General features: G+C 39.3%; 2 protein-coding genes across 2 annotated transcripts; both read left to right on the top strand.

Moving 5' to 3' along the window:
- The first annotated feature begins 1209 nt into the window (after nucleotides 1–1209).
- Nucleotides 1210–5482, top strand: best4 (bestrophin 4). Its single transcript, XM_044368393.1, has 9 exons — nucleotides 1210–1897; nucleotides 2527–2627; nucleotides 2711–2944; nucleotides 3746–3900; nucleotides 4074–4151; nucleotides 4295–4447; nucleotides 4535–4615; nucleotides 4700–4854; nucleotides 4967–5482. The coding sequence occupies exons 1-9, from the start codon at nucleotides 1746–1748 to the stop codon at nucleotides 5244–5246; spliced, it is 1389 nt and encodes a 462-aa protein (XP_044224328.1). The 5' UTR covers nucleotides 1210–1745; the 3' UTR covers nucleotides 5247–5482.
- A 1697-nt stretch (nucleotides 5483–7179) lies between these two features.
- On the top strand, nucleotides 7180–17313 carry hectd3 (HECT domain containing 3). Its single transcript, XM_044368904.1, has 20 exons — nucleotides 7180–7286; nucleotides 7639–8103; nucleotides 9325–9578; nucleotides 9688–9823; nucleotides 11029–11150; nucleotides 11454–11567; nucleotides 11787–11869; nucleotides 11976–12141; nucleotides 12457–12538; nucleotides 13220–13402; nucleotides 13495–13547; nucleotides 13637–13805; nucleotides 14092–14205; nucleotides 14303–14392; nucleotides 14489–14695; nucleotides 14844–14973; nucleotides 16374–16448; nucleotides 16655–16736; nucleotides 16884–16955; nucleotides 17088–17313. The coding sequence occupies exons 2-20, from the start codon at nucleotides 7750–7752 to the stop codon at nucleotides 17170–17172; spliced, it is 2571 nt and encodes an 856-aa protein (XP_044224839.1). The 5' UTR covers nucleotides 7180–7286; nucleotides 7639–7749; the 3' UTR covers nucleotides 17173–17313.
- The last annotated feature ends 73 nt before the right edge of the window (nucleotides 17314–17386 follow it).

The following is a 17386-nucleotide window of genomic DNA, read 5'->3' as shown; positions in this document are numbered from 1 at the left end:
TGAAGAGAATAATGAATTGTTTAATTCACAAAGCACATATGAGCAAAAGGATGAAATAACATTGATAAACAGCAATAAATATACCATAACAAGTAATATAACGACAGAAATGTGGTAGATTAAAGTTTTTTTTTAATAAAAACAATAACAGACGACACTGTTGATCACAGTACATCCTCAATTCCAATAAATAGTTTAAAAACACTGACAGAAAGATCCGCTTGCCTACAATTCAAAGATATTAGATTTAAAAGTCTGAGGGAAAATTGGTTTTATGTTTGAAAGAATCATGTTCCCGTCAGAAGGAGCTTTCACCTGCTCACCTGAAATGACAAAAGATCAAAGACACAAATGACTTCTTAGTAGAGATCTACATTAAATTAAATGAACACACATCTCTGTCTGTGTAACCAACTGTCATTGTTTCATTAAGGCTTTTAACAATATCCCAGATAGAAAGTCAATTTTTATACTCAGTTGCATTTCTGTGTGCATAACAAGCATACTGATGTCATCAGTATGCTTGTTATGCACATTGATAACATCAGTATGCATAACAATCACACTTATGTCATCAGGACTCAGCTGAGGCTGAAACAATTAGATGATTAATGAATTAGTTGACTAACAGATAATTAATCTGCAGTTATTTTCCTTTCATATCAGCTTGTCAAATGCAAGAATTTGCTCCTTTTCTTTGTCTAATGTGACACTAAATTAAATATGTTTAAGTTTCGACTGATCAGACAAAAACAAGTAATTTGAAGATTGTTTGGGGTTTAGGAAATTGTGCTCGCATTTTGATTTTTTTCTAATTTTTTTTTTTTTTACCTTTTATATACTAGAAGATTTACTGAGAAAAGTACACACCTATCAGTTCACTTCTGATCTCTATTGTTTCACAAGACGAAATTCTTTTTGCAGCAAGGCAGCAAAAACATGAAAAACATAAACACAATGAAAACACACAAAGAAAAGTGTCGGTACTATAGACACAATGCGGACAACAAGTATGTATGTTAGACACAAGAAAAACTGCAAGAAGATGAATAAAGATAAGAAAAATAAAGCGTTAAGCTGTTAGAGGAAGCAAGAAGCAATTGATAATAATAATCTATTATATAATCTATAATATATTAGAATTAAGAGCAGTGTTAAATTAATTTTAGATGTCCGCAGAGCCACATCAGCTGTGTGAGGAGACGGAAACTATCAAATCAACTAAAGAATCATCACTGAAAAAATAATCAATATTAACACTGTGGAATTTACTGTAAGCTTTGTAGACGATAGTACAGATTTGGTAACAACACCTGAACTGATGTAATCACCCAAAAGAAGTCCTAAAAACTTTCCATTTGAGGACAAAACACACAATAGTTTACTAAGAGGGTGTTTCCACGTACTCTGTTATAATAACAGTGGGAGAAAACCTCTTTGACATCATGTTCCCAGATAATAAATTTAAGATGATGAATTGTGACAGCGCAGCAGGGAGGTTTAAATTGAGACCAGGAGGAAGCATTTTTCCTCCCAGGACAGTTTGATTCAACGCAAGTTGACACAACCTTCCTCACAGGTAAGACACATCTTTACATTGTTTTTATGGAAGATAATAAATAAAATATGACAAAATATATGTATCATGCTTATTGTATCACACATTTCAAAGTGGACTGAGTTCAGATTTATTTTTGATAATTTGCAGGAGTTTTCTGCTCTTCCAACACCACATAAAACCAGACATGACAGTTTCTTACACACTTGAGGTGGCCAATGCAAAGTTTGGTGGCTTCTCTAAACTCTTGTTCAGGTGGAAGGGAAGCATCTACAAGCTGCTGTACAAAGACTTCCTGGTGTTTTGTGGGGTGTATCTGTTTTTCAGTGTGCTTTACAGGTAAATAAACTGATTTCATCCTTTAAAGGACGGGTTCTGTCTTAAAACAATATTCAGGTGCTCGAATGAAAAATGAAACAAGTTTTTCTGATAATATCTGGTTTTACTGGTCATTAGAAAATCCCTTCATAACGCAAAAATGCATGTAAAAGTTTACCTGAAGCTAATATGAAGCTTCACAATGAGTCCAAATGAGTCAAATCAAGTAGATACCTTTCAACGTTACAGTATTTTTAGTGTCAAAGTTCCTCTTTTTGTTACTATAATTCCAACGCAGCTCAACAGGGAAACACAAAGAGGGAATTTGATGCTAAAAAGACTGTAAATGTGTCAAATATTCTCTTGATATGACTAACTCAGACTGCTGAAGCCTCATATGAGCTTCAGATCAACTTTTAAAGGTATTTATGCACAAAATAACTGGACACACTGTGGATTTTGGACCCCATCATTTACATTTAAAGCACATTTGAAGGAGATCTTTTAATAGCCAGTATGAACAGGAGGAATGATTACTGTTGTTTAAAGACACACTTGAAAAATTGTGAAGCCGTCTTTTAATACTGCTATTTCCCTCGTATGGCTGAGTGTTTATAGTTTTCAGTGGGAAAGTTTTATTTGCTACGCAGGTTCCTCCTCACACCAAGGCAGCAGGATCTGTTTGAGCGTATCGCGCTTTACTGTGACCATTTCACCAACAGCAGCTTCATCCCAGTTTTATTTGTGCTAGGTAAGTCTGACAGAATCTGTTTTAGTGTACACAACCTAGATCTAAAGATGAGTCAACGTGATTAGTGTTTTATCGCACTACAGGTTTCTATGTGACTCTGGCCTTTAATCGATGGTGGGGTCAGTACACCAGCTTCCCCCTGCCTGACAACCTGATGATGGTGGTGTCTGGGAACGTTCACGGGGCAGACGAGAGGGGTCGTCTGCTGCGACGCACGCTCATGAGATACGCAAACTTATCTTCAGTGCTTATTCTCCGCTCCATAAGCACAAGAGTTCACAAGCGCTTCCCAACTCTGGAGCACGTTGTGGAGGCTGGTAGGTACAACTCAGTACATTCACTCTAGTGATGTATTTAGTATTAACTCACTCTGACTTCATACATCTCAAATAAAATTATTTAGAGCTGTAGAGATTCGATTAATTGATTAGTTGATTATCAGAAAAATAATCTGCAACTATCTTGATAATCAGTTAATCGTTGGAGTCATTTTAAAAATAGAAAATGGCAAATATTTCTCAGTTCCAGCTTGTCATGGGTCAGAATTTGCTGCTATTCTTGGTCTTGTGTGATAATAAATTCAATATGTTTGGATTTTGAACACTTTGTTGTACAAATCAAGGCAATTCGATGACAACCCGAAACTGTTTTCAGGCATTTAATATAAATTTTCACCATTTTTATTTCTTGTGTGCATTAGTTTCAGTTTTTAGAGCTGTTGTCTTACTATCAGCTTTGAACTGCATTAACCTGTATGAAAGGTGCTACACAAATAAATTTGACTTGGTTAATTGATTGCTGAAATTCAACCATTTGTTATTAAAATCTATCTTAAAGACTTTACAATTGATTATTTTCAAATGTGATCATGACATTTATTTACCTGTTAAAACTTTGAATTCAGGACAGCTTGAATTCTGGGTTTCAGCAGAGTGATATTTTATATTTAAGATAAAATATTATACATCTAAAATTCTCTCAAGTAAATGATTTTGAAATTTCTTCCTCCATTGGCTAAGATGTAGACATTTACTCTACAGGGATTTGTATTTTGAATGTTGTGGAATATTAGTTTCAGCATATTATCTTATCTGATAACTTTATAAAACTCTGTGCAGGATTCATGACGTTACAGGAGCTGAAAAAGTTTGAGTCACTGCATTCTGACTTCAATAAGTACTGGATGCCTTTGACTTGGTTTACAAATCTGGCGTCCAGAGCGAGAGAGGAGGGTCGAGTGAGGGACGACATAGCTTTGAGACTTCTCATGGATGTGAGTGGTTTGTTTTTCTCAGCAATTAACATAAAAAACGTGTAGCTAAATAATTTATTTATCTTACAAATTGGGAATGAGTGAAAATTCATTCTTAATTCCTGATTTGCATTATGTCGTCCTTAATATGTATGCATATAATGTATAACTGTATTAAAACCATATTAATGCAGGAGCTTAACAACTACAGAACAAAATGCAGCCTCCTCTTCCACTATGACTGGATAAGCATCCCACTGGTCTACACTCAGGTGGGATCAGCAGTCAAATGTATTTATGATCGACAAAATCTATTTTGACTTCATCTTTATTTTCTCTATCCTTACTTTGAGCTTAAACTTAAGTCATACTTTACCACCTTCAGACAAAATAAATGCAAACTTTATCTGTGCAGGTCGTTACTATAGCAGTTTATTCATATTTTGCCCTTTGTGTGATTGGCCGACAATTCCTGAACCCTGAGAAAGGATACGAGGATCACAAACTGGACATGTACGTCCCTGTTTTCACTCTGCTGCAGTTCTTCTTCTACACTGGATGGCTCAAGGTATGTTGAGGTAAAGTTTTCATCGGTAAAAAGTGATTCTGAGCTTGTCATGAAAGAGTGACTTCATTATGTGTTTCTGCTCTGTAGGTGGGGGAGCTGATTATCAATCCATTTGGTGAGGATGATGATGATTTTGAGACCAACCAGCTGATTGATCGAAACATTCAGGTTGTCCCCCACAAGGCTCCAATCCAATGCAACCATTCTGTCAAACTATGAGTATTTCATTCTTATTGTTTGTCTCTGCTGTAGGTTTCAATGCTGGCGGTGGATGATATGTACCAGAACCTGGCTCCGATTGTGAAGGACAAGTACTGGGCGCAGAGACATTTCTCAATCCCTTATACTGTGTCGACAGCAGCGGAGACTCTCAGACCAGCTTTCAAAGGCTCCACCTTCGACATGAGGTAAACTAATTTGACCTTTCATCATATCTTAGTGTCTTATCCTGCTGCTGCACAAGAACACAATCCAGTAAAATTACAATACTTGACCTTAAAATTTCTGCCATTTTTGCAGGATGAGCGCTGATGATCTAGAGATTCACCAGCCTGCAGACTCTTCTGTAAGAACAAAGTATTTCCCTCTTAAGAGCTCTCTGGGCGATGGGCTTGACGGCCTTCTGCAGAGGGGTAAAGGCGTTCTGCGTGGCGGGAGTCTCCCTTCTCTGATAGACGTCTTATCCCACCCAAATGAGGACGAAGATGTCGATGCTTCTCCTGAGGGGGAAGTCATGTTCTCCAATCATAACGAACAGGAAAAGGTGATCATTAAAGTTGCAGTGGAACCGAACAAGTAAAAAATATACTTCTTCTTGGTACCTGTAATGCAACCACTGTATTGTTTTAAGCAAAGAATGTAAACTTTATGATTACACACAACTGAATTAATTTGTGAATAAAATATGTATATTTGACAATGAGAAAATCTGTTTGTATTTTTCATTTATGAGAATTCTAAATGTATGATCTCAAGTATTAATGCACGACTGTATACTGGTGATGGTAGATCACCAACTTTATAATAGACCTGAAATTATCATCACTCTACTTTGGTTTGTTTTCTTTTGTCTGTATAATCCAATTAACCACATTGAACAAAGGGAACAAGGGAAATGGAGAGCCTCAGAGTAGAGAAAGAAAAAGAAAGTTGATTCATTGAGTCATAGTGAAACTGAACATGAAAAAGAAACCTACATGGTTGGAATGAAGATTCTGGGTTTGAGAAAAGGTGCCGGATCTAGAGCTTTGTCAGAAAAGCACACTATGGCAAGATGGATTAAGAATGACATAAAACGATCCGGCTTGATAGTCGTGGAGTGTCTGTCAAAGACGCAGATGGGAAAAGCCTTGAAAATCTTGATGTTGGGTTCTGGGATGGATAAGTACCCAGTGGCATATTTCCCGCTCAGCAGGAAGGCTCCAATAAAAGGTGTAGTTGATGGAATCTCACAAAGAGTGGATGCAAGGAGATTTAAAGAGTATAAAGGGGTGACAGACAGCTATAGAATGAAGAGGATTGATTAAGTACTTAAACGTGCTCCCTTATAGTGGAGTAATGGCGTCCTGAGCAGAGAATGAAGTCACACTCTCTCTCTGTGTGTTGTTATCCAAGCCTCTCTGTTCTTTGTTTTGATAGCTGGTCCAGCCGTGTCCCAGCCTCCATTTTCAACATGGCAGCCGGGTCAAGTTTCTCATATTACAGCTAAACAGTAAACTAAAATATGTTTCTCAAAACATTTGAGACAGGAAATAGGCAAAGCAGTAACAGAATCTTGATCTATATTCGATCAGCACTGCCTAGTTTAACAGTTTGATCTGAGTTTCATGAGCTATTGGTTCAGGGCTTTTTTTTCTTTCTCCCAATTTTATTGAGTAAATGATGCACACATTTGTTTTGGTCTGAGATGCTGGTGCTATAGTGTGACATCTAGTAGGGCTGAATGTCGTATATTGCATCTTTAATGAAAAGTATGAGACTAAATCTGTTATGCTTCACTTTGACTTGGAGTACTTCCCTGATAGAGTGTACTTTGACTATGTGTCATACCCAGTAAGGCAGTATGTTCCCAAACCTTTGCTTTGTGTAAGAATTGTTGGAAATTTGGTCATAGTTTCCTTGTATGTTGGAGTGATTTTGTCACATGTGGTAAATGTGGGGAGAATGATTGTGAAGGACACTGTGAGAAAGATCCAGAGTGTCTTCTTTGCAAAGGGAATCATGCAGCATGGGAGGCTGACTGTCCAAAGAGAGTAAGGGAGGCAGAAATAATCAGGGTTAGATCTAAGAAGAGACCTAAGTATGAGGAAGTAGGTAAGAAATGTTATGATGATTATGAGACAATAAGCTAAGGAGGACAAATCAGTGAGGAAGCACGCCGAGTTTTGCTTTTGTAAGGATCAGGTGAAGTTTTTGGCCTTTTGGCCTTGGTAACTTACTGTACTGCTGGAGTAGAAAGAAAATCTGAGAAAATTGACATAATTGTAAATGCAGCAAAGAAATTTCTGGGTGTTGTGGGAGTTTCTGGAAAAGGTGCAGCAGCTGTTGTCTCAAACACCTGAAAAATAGAGAATTTATAGCAGAGTGGGAAATGAGTGGGAAGGAGTTCTTATTATTTAGTCAGTGGAGATTTTAGTTTAAAACCAGTAGATGGCGGTAAAGCGACATTTTCGATGCTTACCGCTACTAAAAATCAGGAAGGAGAAGAAGAAGAACTATTTCTAGTACAAACGACGGAAAGCCGAAAAGGTCAAAACTGTCTTTTTGCGCTTCCGCGTTGTCAGAAATCTACACCGTTAGACAACTGTAACAAACCAAAAACTACTTGTCGGCAGCAAAGGTATGTAAAGTGTTCCTGTTTTTGGACATTACTCTACTTTAACATCCTTAAACTTCTTACTAACGTTGGTACAGTTGTTTTGTTAACGTAGTTATCGCAAACGCCTCAGGATGCACTAAATTAACAACACCTAGCTTGCTTGCTAATGCTAGCTCACTCACTCTTATCGTTGAGAAGGAGCTTTTATCTCTCTGCCAGGTGGCTGATTAGAGCATTTTTTTTTACCCTTTAGACTACCAACAAACCAGAGGAAGGAAGGCTAGAGAGGAAATCAATCGCTGAATAGGATTTGGCTTTTGATTGAAGCGTCGGTTCACAGAGAACATTCGTTTTTGTTGTGTTTGTTTGACAGGAAAACAAAAGGACTGGACGGTGGTGTTATGTCAGCTGACGCCCCCCTGCTGCTGTGCGGCTGACTGTCACCTCCACCACCTCCACCTCCATCATCATCATCATTATCATCATGTCTCTGGGTGACAATCCTCACCTGCTTCTCGGCAGGATCCGGTTCCTGAACAGGTGTATTGAGTGTTTCAGGAGGAGCGAGTCGGTGCCGGAATGTCTGTGTTACGTCCCGAGAGAAGTCTGCTATAAGATCTGCAAGGATTCATCCTCCACCTCTTCTGCATCATCCGGGGCTTCTGCAGGAGGCTCCACGGTCGGGAAGACCCTCGTGTCCGTGTTTGAAAGTCCTCATCAGACGCAACACAGCAAGAAGTCATGCAAGTACAACATTGAACCAAAGAAAGGGACTTGTATCCGGACAACCGGGGAAGAGTACTGTAACAGCCAGGGCCTCTGGGTCAAAATCAATAAGGTAAGAATCGTTACTGCAGTCACATCATCTTAATGCTCAGTGATCTTTGTCTACTGTAAACAGAGATTATATACAGTACTGTGCAAACGTTTTAGGCTCTTTAGATGTTTAGATTCTTGTCCATTATGCAGTATCATCAGGGAGGCATCTGATCGGTGCAAAACTGCATTCTGCAGCAACTAGAGATGTGATTCTGGTGGCACCTGAAAGCTGCTCGGCGTCCTCTTCATCACAGTCTTCATATATATTATAAATCCATTATAAGTTTGTTATCCTGCATGTCTGACCGTCCCTCCTCTGTTGCTCTTCCTGAGGTTTCCTCCATTTTTCCTTATACGAGTCAAGAGTCTAAGGACAGAGGATATTGTATTGCAGTACAGATTGTAAAGCCCCCTGAGACTATTTTAATTTGACAAGTTTACATTATTAATTTCTAATTGACATTGTGGGTGTATGTGATGTGCTGTTGTGTGTAGTTCTGTATTTTGTACGGTGTGTTCTGTGTGTTTTTTCTGTTTTGTACTGTTTGTTGTTGTGCTGTTGTATTTTTTGATTGTGGGGGACTACAGATGCAAATAAGCTTCGAGCTAACTCCGGTGCAGTGCATCTTTAATGTTTAAAACTGCACACTGTCCCAATCAATAAATCAAATGTACAAAGAGGCAGAGGACACCATGAACACAGAACAGCTCTCCTGCCTTCATCAGCAGTTTGGTTTTGTTTGAGCCCACTATAACTTTCATTATATTCTGTGTGCATATTGATTTCATGTATTCATGTCATTATTTTTGAAAGCATCCTCACTTTACTTTTAGTGCCTAGAAAATTTGCACAGTACTGTATATCCCTGCTGTCTTTTCACTTTGTGAATTTCATTTCTGTGAAAGGTGCTATACTAAATCAACTTATTATTGTAAAGCACATTTTCAGTATTACACAGTAGCATAACATACAGGTTGCTTTTACACTTATACAGTCATGAAAATGTGACATGAACTTATGGAAAAGTTTTGTAGTTGAAGTGTAATTTAAGTGTGGAAATCCCGTAATACAGATTTATCTTAAAATAATTTCAGAAATATTGGGGAATATACTGAACTGTAAAGATGCTTTAACAGATATCGAATTATTATAAAATTATCTTACATTGCACATGATTTTAGTTCTTCTCTATTCAGTTTCAATGATTTAAAATATGGTGGGAAAACTGTCTGTGTGCAGGAGCAGCTGGAGGAGCACCGTGCAGGCCAGGAGTTGGAGGAGGGCTGGATCCTGGTGTGTAAGCACACAGAAGGAGGCGACAGGCTGGTGCCGGTGGAGTCACCAGAGACTGTGAGCAGACAGCAGCAGCTCTTCGGCTACGACCACAAACCCTGCAACAGGTGGGAGCAGGTGGTGGACGTGCAGAATGCGCTGTACATCGGCTCCAAACCCAAAATAGCTGAGTGTGATGACGCTGCCGTCCAGAAGCTACGGTGAGTCTGTTTGTTTGATGTCAAATAAGTCTCAAGACTTTCTGGGATGTATTGTTTTTTTACAGCAGCAGATTGATAACAAGCAAAATAAATCTCTCAAAATCTAAAGGTATGTTCCTCCCACCTGGGCGTACGAATGCGACGAGGACCTGGTTCACTACTTCTATGACCACATAGGGAAAGAGGACGAGAATTTGGGAAGTGTGAAGCAGTGTGTGACCAGCATTGATGTTTCTTCGTGTTCGGTGAGTAACATACAGAACTTTATTTTCAAACAGTATTGTGCCATTCAAGTATTAGTAAGTATCAGAATAAAGCTGTGAGTATTACCGCCGAGCAAGCATTCAGTCTATTTACTCTGCTCTCTCACCCTGTAGATATTATAGATTTGACTGACACAACACATACAGTAGTCAGTCTTTAATCTATATTTTGTTTATTATAACTTTGTTTCAAATGACAGTGTGTAATGTCAGAGGTGTCGCTTATAGTGATGAACCTACAGAGAATTATCAGCGACTCTGCAGCTCCCCTCGGCTTTACGGAGCTTTATCATGAGTGTCAGCTCATTGTTTAGCTGCCCGGCTGCAACTTTACTGTTTGGGTTCACTCTCAGCGCTCGTTTTCAGCTGCAGCAGGTGGCTGTTTTCAGAGACAAAGCTCTAAAAACCCACTGTGCACTACCTGCTCAGCAGCAAACAGCAAACAGACACAGTTGGCAACTAGCTGGTGAACATAGTGGAGCATTTAGCAGCTAAAAAGTCAGATATTTCCCTCAGGAGTTGGTAGAGAGCAAAAACAGAGCTTAAGGAGAGAGAATATTGGACTTAAATTAACCAGGTGGACAGAAACACGACTCCAAATGAATGATAATGTTGTTCCGTAACTGCTGGATGTGGAAATAAGCAACTGTTTGCTAACAAGTTCAACATATCAGCTTAAAAGGTGAGAATATGTCAATGTTTTGTTCACTTGTTTCTGCTGCCCCAAGTGGCCAAATAATCAGTTAATGCAGGTTAACGGATGGATTCACAGGTTTGTCTTAAAACATTTAGTCAGATGCCCAAATGAACACTGCACACTGACACTAAAAAGACTGTAACATTGAAAGATATTTACTTGAATTGACTAATTGATTGATTGAATGGCCGAAGCTTCATATAAACTTTAAAATACATTTTTGCACAGAAGGAGGACTGTGGATTTTGTCCTCCATCACTTACATTGTAAGTGCATCATGAAGGGATCTTCTAACGGCCAGTATGAACAGGAGGAAAACAAGAAAAGCATCTGTCAATGTTCATTTTGGCACCTGACTGTTGTTTTATGACAGACTTGAAAAATTGTGAACCTTTACTTTAATTTGAGCTGTTATGTTCCAGTGTCAGAAAATGTAATTACAAACACACAAATCTGTTATTGAAAAGTATTTTATTTTATTTGCTGATAGGAGGATCCCAGTGGAGGGGCGAGCTGTTTGACGGATGGCGACACAGAAACTTACTGGGAGAGCGACGGCATGCAGGGACAGCACTGGATCCGCCTGCACATGAAGAGAGGCACTGTGGTCAAGTAAGGAGCTTCTCCAGCTTACGTGATGAATAGACTGACAAAAAGAAACAGGGAATGAATGACAGCAGCAGTGTAAACCTTCATTAATTACAATCTAAGGCCATGCCTGAATGTCAGCTTTGTATGTTACTTTCATAAGAGTGTGAGAGGGTGCTTGAGGTTTTGTTGTGTAATGTGTGTACTGACTGGAATCACTATGACATGTGTTGAATGTCACTCTTGTTTAGCTTCTCCTTCACACACAAATTTGGAAATGTAGAAATGCTCTTATCGCCTTTTAACGTGTCTCTCCTTGCTTTCTAGTAAGCTGATATTGACAGTGGACTCGACAGACGACAACTACATGCCCAAGAGAGTCACCGTGTTTGGAGGAGAGGGAGACAACCTGAAGAAGCTGAGTGACGTCACCATCGACGAGTGAGCTTTTTTAAAAATGTTTTTGTTTAATTCGGGCGGGTATAATGTGCCCGGCTGATAAATCTATTATTTCCTCATGAATGAATAAAATGTCGGACTGTTTTCAGTTTTACTTGTTATTGTGAAGCACGTCTGACTTTGCCCACAGTCAACACCAAGAATTTATTTCAGTCTGACTACAGTTTGTTTAGAACCATCTCTGCTCTGTTTTGTCTGCAGCAACCTGATTGGAGAAGTATGTGTGCTGGAAGATATGACATCTCACCTGCCCGTCATCGAGATCCGAATTGAGGAATGTAGAGGTAAGTGGTTTGTATATTTACTCAGATAGTTTCCTTGCCTGCCCAAGTGTCTGCTGTGATATCATAGACTTTAAACTGTGTTTTTCTCTCTCCTGTGCTTTTGCAGATGAGGGGATAGATGTCCGGATCCGAGGATTGAAGATCAAGTCGTCATGTGAACGAGACCTCGGACTGAACGCTGATGTTTTCCAGTCTTCAAACTTGGTGCGCTACCCTCGTCTGCAGGGCACCCTGCCTGACGTCCTGTACCGCAGAGCGCTGGTCATCCAGAGGTACACCAATGTACATCATACTGCCAGAGTTCTCACAGTCACAGGAGATATCAGGGAGATGAATATTTTCCATTAATGTATTCTTTGCATGTGAGACAGAAAATGATTCACTACATTTGTTTAATTTAATGGGAATTAGTTTCTAATCAAGCAGCCATTTGTCTAACAACCAAACTAAATCACAGAAATAAAGAGGCAGAGGCAACACTCAAATATTACAAAATAATTTATACCATAAATATATACTATAAATACTTTTAACCATAATGCCTCAGAGTTTGTGATGGTTGATTTCTTCTGTCTCACTTCTGGCAGGTTCATCTGTCTCCTGGACAGCGTGCTCCCACACTTGGTGCCTGCCTGGGACTACAGCCTGGGAACCTTCAACCAGATCAAAGTGAGTCATCAAGTAGCTTTTAGAAAATACAGTGTGGCAATAAGCCACAAGAAGCTGTTATTTACAGTGATTTTAGATTCATGATAAAGATATTAAAAGGGATTGAGTTTGAAATACTAAGAAATGTTCAACGAAGTCTTTATTTTAAACTTTTTATAAAATAATGACGTTTTTCTTCTGTTAATCTGTATAAATTCAATAATTATATTTGTTTTTGAGATTTTTTTTTAATTTCATTTTTTAAAATTTAACCTTAATTTAATCAGAAAAAACCTCACTGAGATTAAAAACCTCTTTTTCAAGAGTGTCCTGGCTGACAGCGATGAGTAGAAACAACATAAAACAGATAACATAAAAACATACTGTATGTCTCAGAAAAACATCACAATGTCTGAGTGAAAACACTGCAGTTTAAATCATGAATGAAATTTCAAATATAGTTAAATAAAATATTACATCCTGAAGACAATTTAAGATTATTTAAAACAACCCATTGTCTGGATAAAAATAATGGATAAAACGGATAAAATGAATTTGTATATTTGCTATCTTCCCACACATATTAGCTGATACATGAAGAGGCTTTTCATGCCAATAAACAGTATCAGTAACTTACAATGCAGCACTGATAATAACAATCCATTCATGTATTTCACTTGTATGTTCTTTGGCGCCCTCTAGAGCATAAAGCAGTTCCTGCTGCTCTCCAAGCGCCGCTCGGCCCTCATCACTCAGTGCCTGAAGGACTCGGAGACCAGTAAACCAAACTTCATGCCCCGCCTCTACATCAACAGACGGCTGGCGATGGAGCACAGAGACAACCCCACCCTGGACCCCAGCTGCAAGAACGCTGTGTTCAATCAGGTAATCACACTCGCTGACTGACTTAAAGGAGGAAACGAGAGATTTACTTAACTTCAGTGTTGTCTTTATGGTTTTTATTTCTCCCTTTGCAGGTGTATGAAGGTCTAAAGCCATCTGACAAATTTGAGAAGACTTTGGATTACAGGTATGATATATTTTCCTGACTATGGCTGTCACCAAAGGGCATTAGACTCTAGGGATGTAACTCTGAAATCTCTCCTCTGGGTTTGTCAGGTGGCCTGCTCGCTACGACCAGTGGTGGGAGTGTAAGTTCATTGCAGAGGGAATCATTGACCAGGGCGGTGGATTTCGGGACAGTCTGGCGGACATGTCTGAGGAGCTTTGCCCCAGCTCAGCCGAGTGTCCCATGCCGCTGCCATTCTTCTCCCGAACGTCCAACCAGGTAATTACTGCACACAATCAGGATTAGAAGAATTTGATTAATATGGATTAATAATATCTCGGGGAACGTTTTTTACCCTAAAACAGGTGTTGGAAAAGGGGTGGGGGGGGGGTCCTTTTTTTATTTGAGCCATACTGTTGTAACTTTTGTCTTAAAAAAACAAAAAAACAACTATATAAAATAATTAAAATCACCTTTAACTCTCGCTGTGTTTACATGTGCAGGCGTTTTACTGGGATCCAGTGGTTGTCTTCTTTTCTTAAACTATCTATCGCTGGTTTCTTAGGGTGCGTTAGAGGCCAGAGATTACTACGTCCCCAACCCGTCCTGTAAAGAGTTCCACAAGTATGAATGGATCGGTCAGCTCATGGGAGCCGCTCTCAGAGGAAAAGATTTCCTGGTGAGTGATCCCTACTATCCACCTACTGCAGGCAGTATGAAGTAAGAATAGATTAAGTAAGAATAGATGACTCGAGTTTCTGGGTCCCATCCTACAGGTCTTGGCTCTTCCTGGGCTGGTGTGGAAGCAGCTGACCGGGGAGGCCGTCAGCTGGAGCAAAGATTTCCCTGCTGTAGACTCTGTGCTGGTGAGGACATACGATACAATACAAGTGGAAATATTATAAAAAGAATAATCTCCTGCACACGTCATTGCTTCAAGGTAAATGTGGATGTGTTGTCAGGTAAACCTGCTAGACGCCATGGAGAACATGGACCAAGAGACGTATGAGTTCAGGTTTGGCGAGGAGCTGGTGTACACCACCCTGCTGAGCGACGGACAGATGGTGGAGCTCATCCCCGGCGGCAGTAATGTCGCCGTCCGCTACGAGGACCGCAGGGAGTTCATCCGCCTGGTGCAGAAGGCTCGGTTGGAGGAGGGCAAGCAGCAGGTGGGGCTTCAATAGTGTTACATAATTTTTCTCTTTTCTCACCTGTACATTCGTCCTCACGTCTAGTGTGGGTTGGATTTCTGTTTTTTGTTTTTTTTTCTCCAGTTGCATTAATTCTTCAACATAATCCATCTGTTGTTTGTTACAGATTGCAGCCATACAGGCAGGGCTGCTGAAGGTGGTTCCTCAGGCGGTGCTGGACCTGCTCACCTGGCAGGAAGTGGAAAAGAAAGTTTGTGGAGACCCTGAGATCACTGTGGAAGCCCTGAAGCGACTCAGTGAGTGTCCAGCTTTGAGTTTTAGCTAAGCCTCTTTGACAATAAGCACACATTTTTCCTGCAGTAGCTGAAGAGATGATGTTATGTTTGTGTTTTGCACACAATGTACATGAAATATCACCAGCAGGGGATGAATTAAAGGAATAGTTTGACATTTTAGGAAATACACACATCAGTTCATTTGTTTTCCCTGCTGAGAGTTAGATGAAAATACCTTCTTCATGTCTGTATAGTAAATATGAAGCTACAGCTAGCAGCAGGTTAGCTTAGCTTAGCATAAAGACTGGAATCCAAACAACTAGCCTGGTCAAAGTAAATTCTAAATTCTCTTCACTAATTATATGTTATATGTTGTACATGTTTGTTTAATTCATACAAAAACCAAAGTGTTAAGACAACAATTGTCTGTTTTTCGTTTTTAAGGGGCTATGTGCCAGACTAGCTGTTTCTAGTCTTTATGCTAAGCTAACCGGCTGCTGGTGGTGGCTTCATGTTTACCGTACAGATGTAGGCGTTCTATCAATCTTCTTATCAAAGTCTGAGCAAGAAAAATAATGATTTTCCCCAAAATTTTAAGCTTTTCCTGCAAAACTTTTACTCCAATTTATTACAACTTCAGTCTTAGTTTTGCTGTTTTTTTTTGTTTCCATCAGTTACAATAAGATTATAATTGTGTGAGATCAGAGAACACAGTGACATCACTACAATGATCGAAAAGGATGTTAACAAATTAATCAGATTATCTAAACCACTTTTATTTGGAAGTAAACCAAAGTAAAATCAAAAAGACCAAAGTTGAAATAAACCAGAATTACCTTCTTAAAGGACAGGTTCACAATTTTTCACGTCTGTCTTAAAACAACAGGCAAGTGCCCAAATGAACATGGGAGTAGGTTTTTCTTGCCATAATTTACAAGTTGTCGTCTATGCAAAAATGTATTTAAAAGTTTATCTGAAGCTAATATGAAGCTTCAGCGTCCAAATGAGTCAAATCAAGTAGATATCTTTCAACATTACAGTCTTTTTAGTGCCAAAGTCCCTCTTTTTTGTTACTATACTTCCACCACAGCTCAACAGGGAAACACAAAGAGGGAATTTGACGCTAAAAAGACTGTAAATGTGTCAGATATCCACTTAATATGACTAACTCAGACTGCTGAAGCCTCATATAAGCTTCAGATAAACTGACTATTTTTAATAGTCAGTATGAACAGGAGGAATGAATACAGCGAGAGAAAACTCTTTCACTGTTCATATGGACACCTGACTGTTGTTTTAAGAAACTACTAAGATATTAGTCTGCTAGTGAGGTAAATCCCCAGTAGAAACTTGATTGCAGGTCGTCAGTTAAATACTGTATTAACGACTCAGCATCATTAATGTTTCGATCTCTCCACCAGCTCGCTATGAGGACCTGGAACAAAGTGACGTTAGAGTGCAGTACCTGTGGGAAGCACTGACCAACTTCACCAACGGTCAGTTAACGCAACATTTTACAGCACACGTCCACTAAGTTGAATGTCTTTCACAGCATGTCCCATGAACAACACATATTGTATCCGTCTGTCTTGCTGTGTCTGTTGATACTTAGTCAACACCTTTGCATTTATGAGATGTGAGATATAAACATTTGTGATGCGTTCTGGGTGACAAAGAATGACTTTTGATTTCCTGCTTTCAGAGGATCGTAGCAGGTTTCTGAGGTTTGTAACCGGCAGAAGTCGTCTTCCTGCACCTATCTACGTCTTTCCTGACAAACAAGGGTGAGTGCGAGTGCATACATAAAAGAAATGATTACAGAAAAATTACTGTTTGCTATTGATGGCGAAATATCTGATTTAGAAGACATAAAACGGAACATTTTGCTGTTCATTTCACTATTTTAAAATGTTGTCTATCTCCTGGTGTAGCTCTGAAACAACAGACGCACTTCCACAATCCTCCACATGCTCCAGTACTCTTTATTTACCCAACTATCCAAGGTATATATGCAGAATCATACACATGTATTTATCTATAGCTGAGACGATAACTTATTTTCTTACATTGAAGTTAATGTTACAGTGATGGTGTCATATCGTGTCCTTTACTCTTGTTTATTTTCTGTCCTGCAGTGCTAAAGTTTGTGAGGAGAAGCTGCGTTACGCTGCTTACAACTGCGTGGCCATCGATACAGACATGAGCCCCTGGGAAGAGTGATCTCTCCGCTGCTTCACTGAATGACCTCTGCACACTTTACAAGTCACCTCTGAATGGAGAAATCTTGCCAAGTTCATCACCATATCTACAGAAATGCCAATAACTCACAGCTGTATATAATAAAGAACTATATGTAAATGACTTCTGGGTTTTCATTCATCACCTCTGGTGTTTGTTGAATGAATCATTAAACAAAGTTACGGCAGGGTTGTGG

Source organism: Thunnus albacares, chromosome 12 (assembly GCF_914725855.1).
Source record: "Thunnus albacares chromosome 12, fThuAlb1.1, whole genome shotgun sequence".
Lineage (NCBI taxonomy): Eukaryota > Metazoa > Chordata > Actinopteri > Scombriformes > Scombridae > Thunnus > Thunnus albacares.
Note: the sequence above shows the minus strand (reverse complement) of the source record. Positions and strands in the feature narration are given on the sequence as shown.

Bases quoted from the DNA above. Each gene is read 5' to 3' on its own strand.
- best4 (XM_044368393.1), top strand. From the start codon at position 1,746: ATGACAGTTTCTTACACACTTGAGGTGGCCAATGCAAAGTTTGGTGGC. The intron at 1,898-2,526 runs GTAAATAAACTG...TTTGCTACGCAG, and splicing joins TTTTTCAGTGTGCTTTACAG to GTTCCTCCTCACACCAAGGC. The intron at 4,448-4,534 runs GTATGTTGAGGT...TCTGCTCTGTAG, and splicing joins TCTACACTGGATGGCTCAAG to GTGGGGGAGCTGATTATCAA.
- hectd3 (XM_044368904.1), top strand. From the start codon at position 7,750: ATGTCTCTGGGTGACAATCCTCACCTGCTTCTCGGCAGGATCCGGTTC. The intron at 9,824-11,028 runs GTGAGTAACATA...ATTTGCTGATAG, and splicing joins TTGATGTTTCTTCGTGTTCG to GAGGATCCCAGTGGAGGGGC. The intron at 14,206-14,302 runs GTGAGTGATCCC...CCCATCCTACAG, and splicing joins TCAGAGGAAAAGATTTCCTG to GTCTTGGCTCTTCCTGGGCT.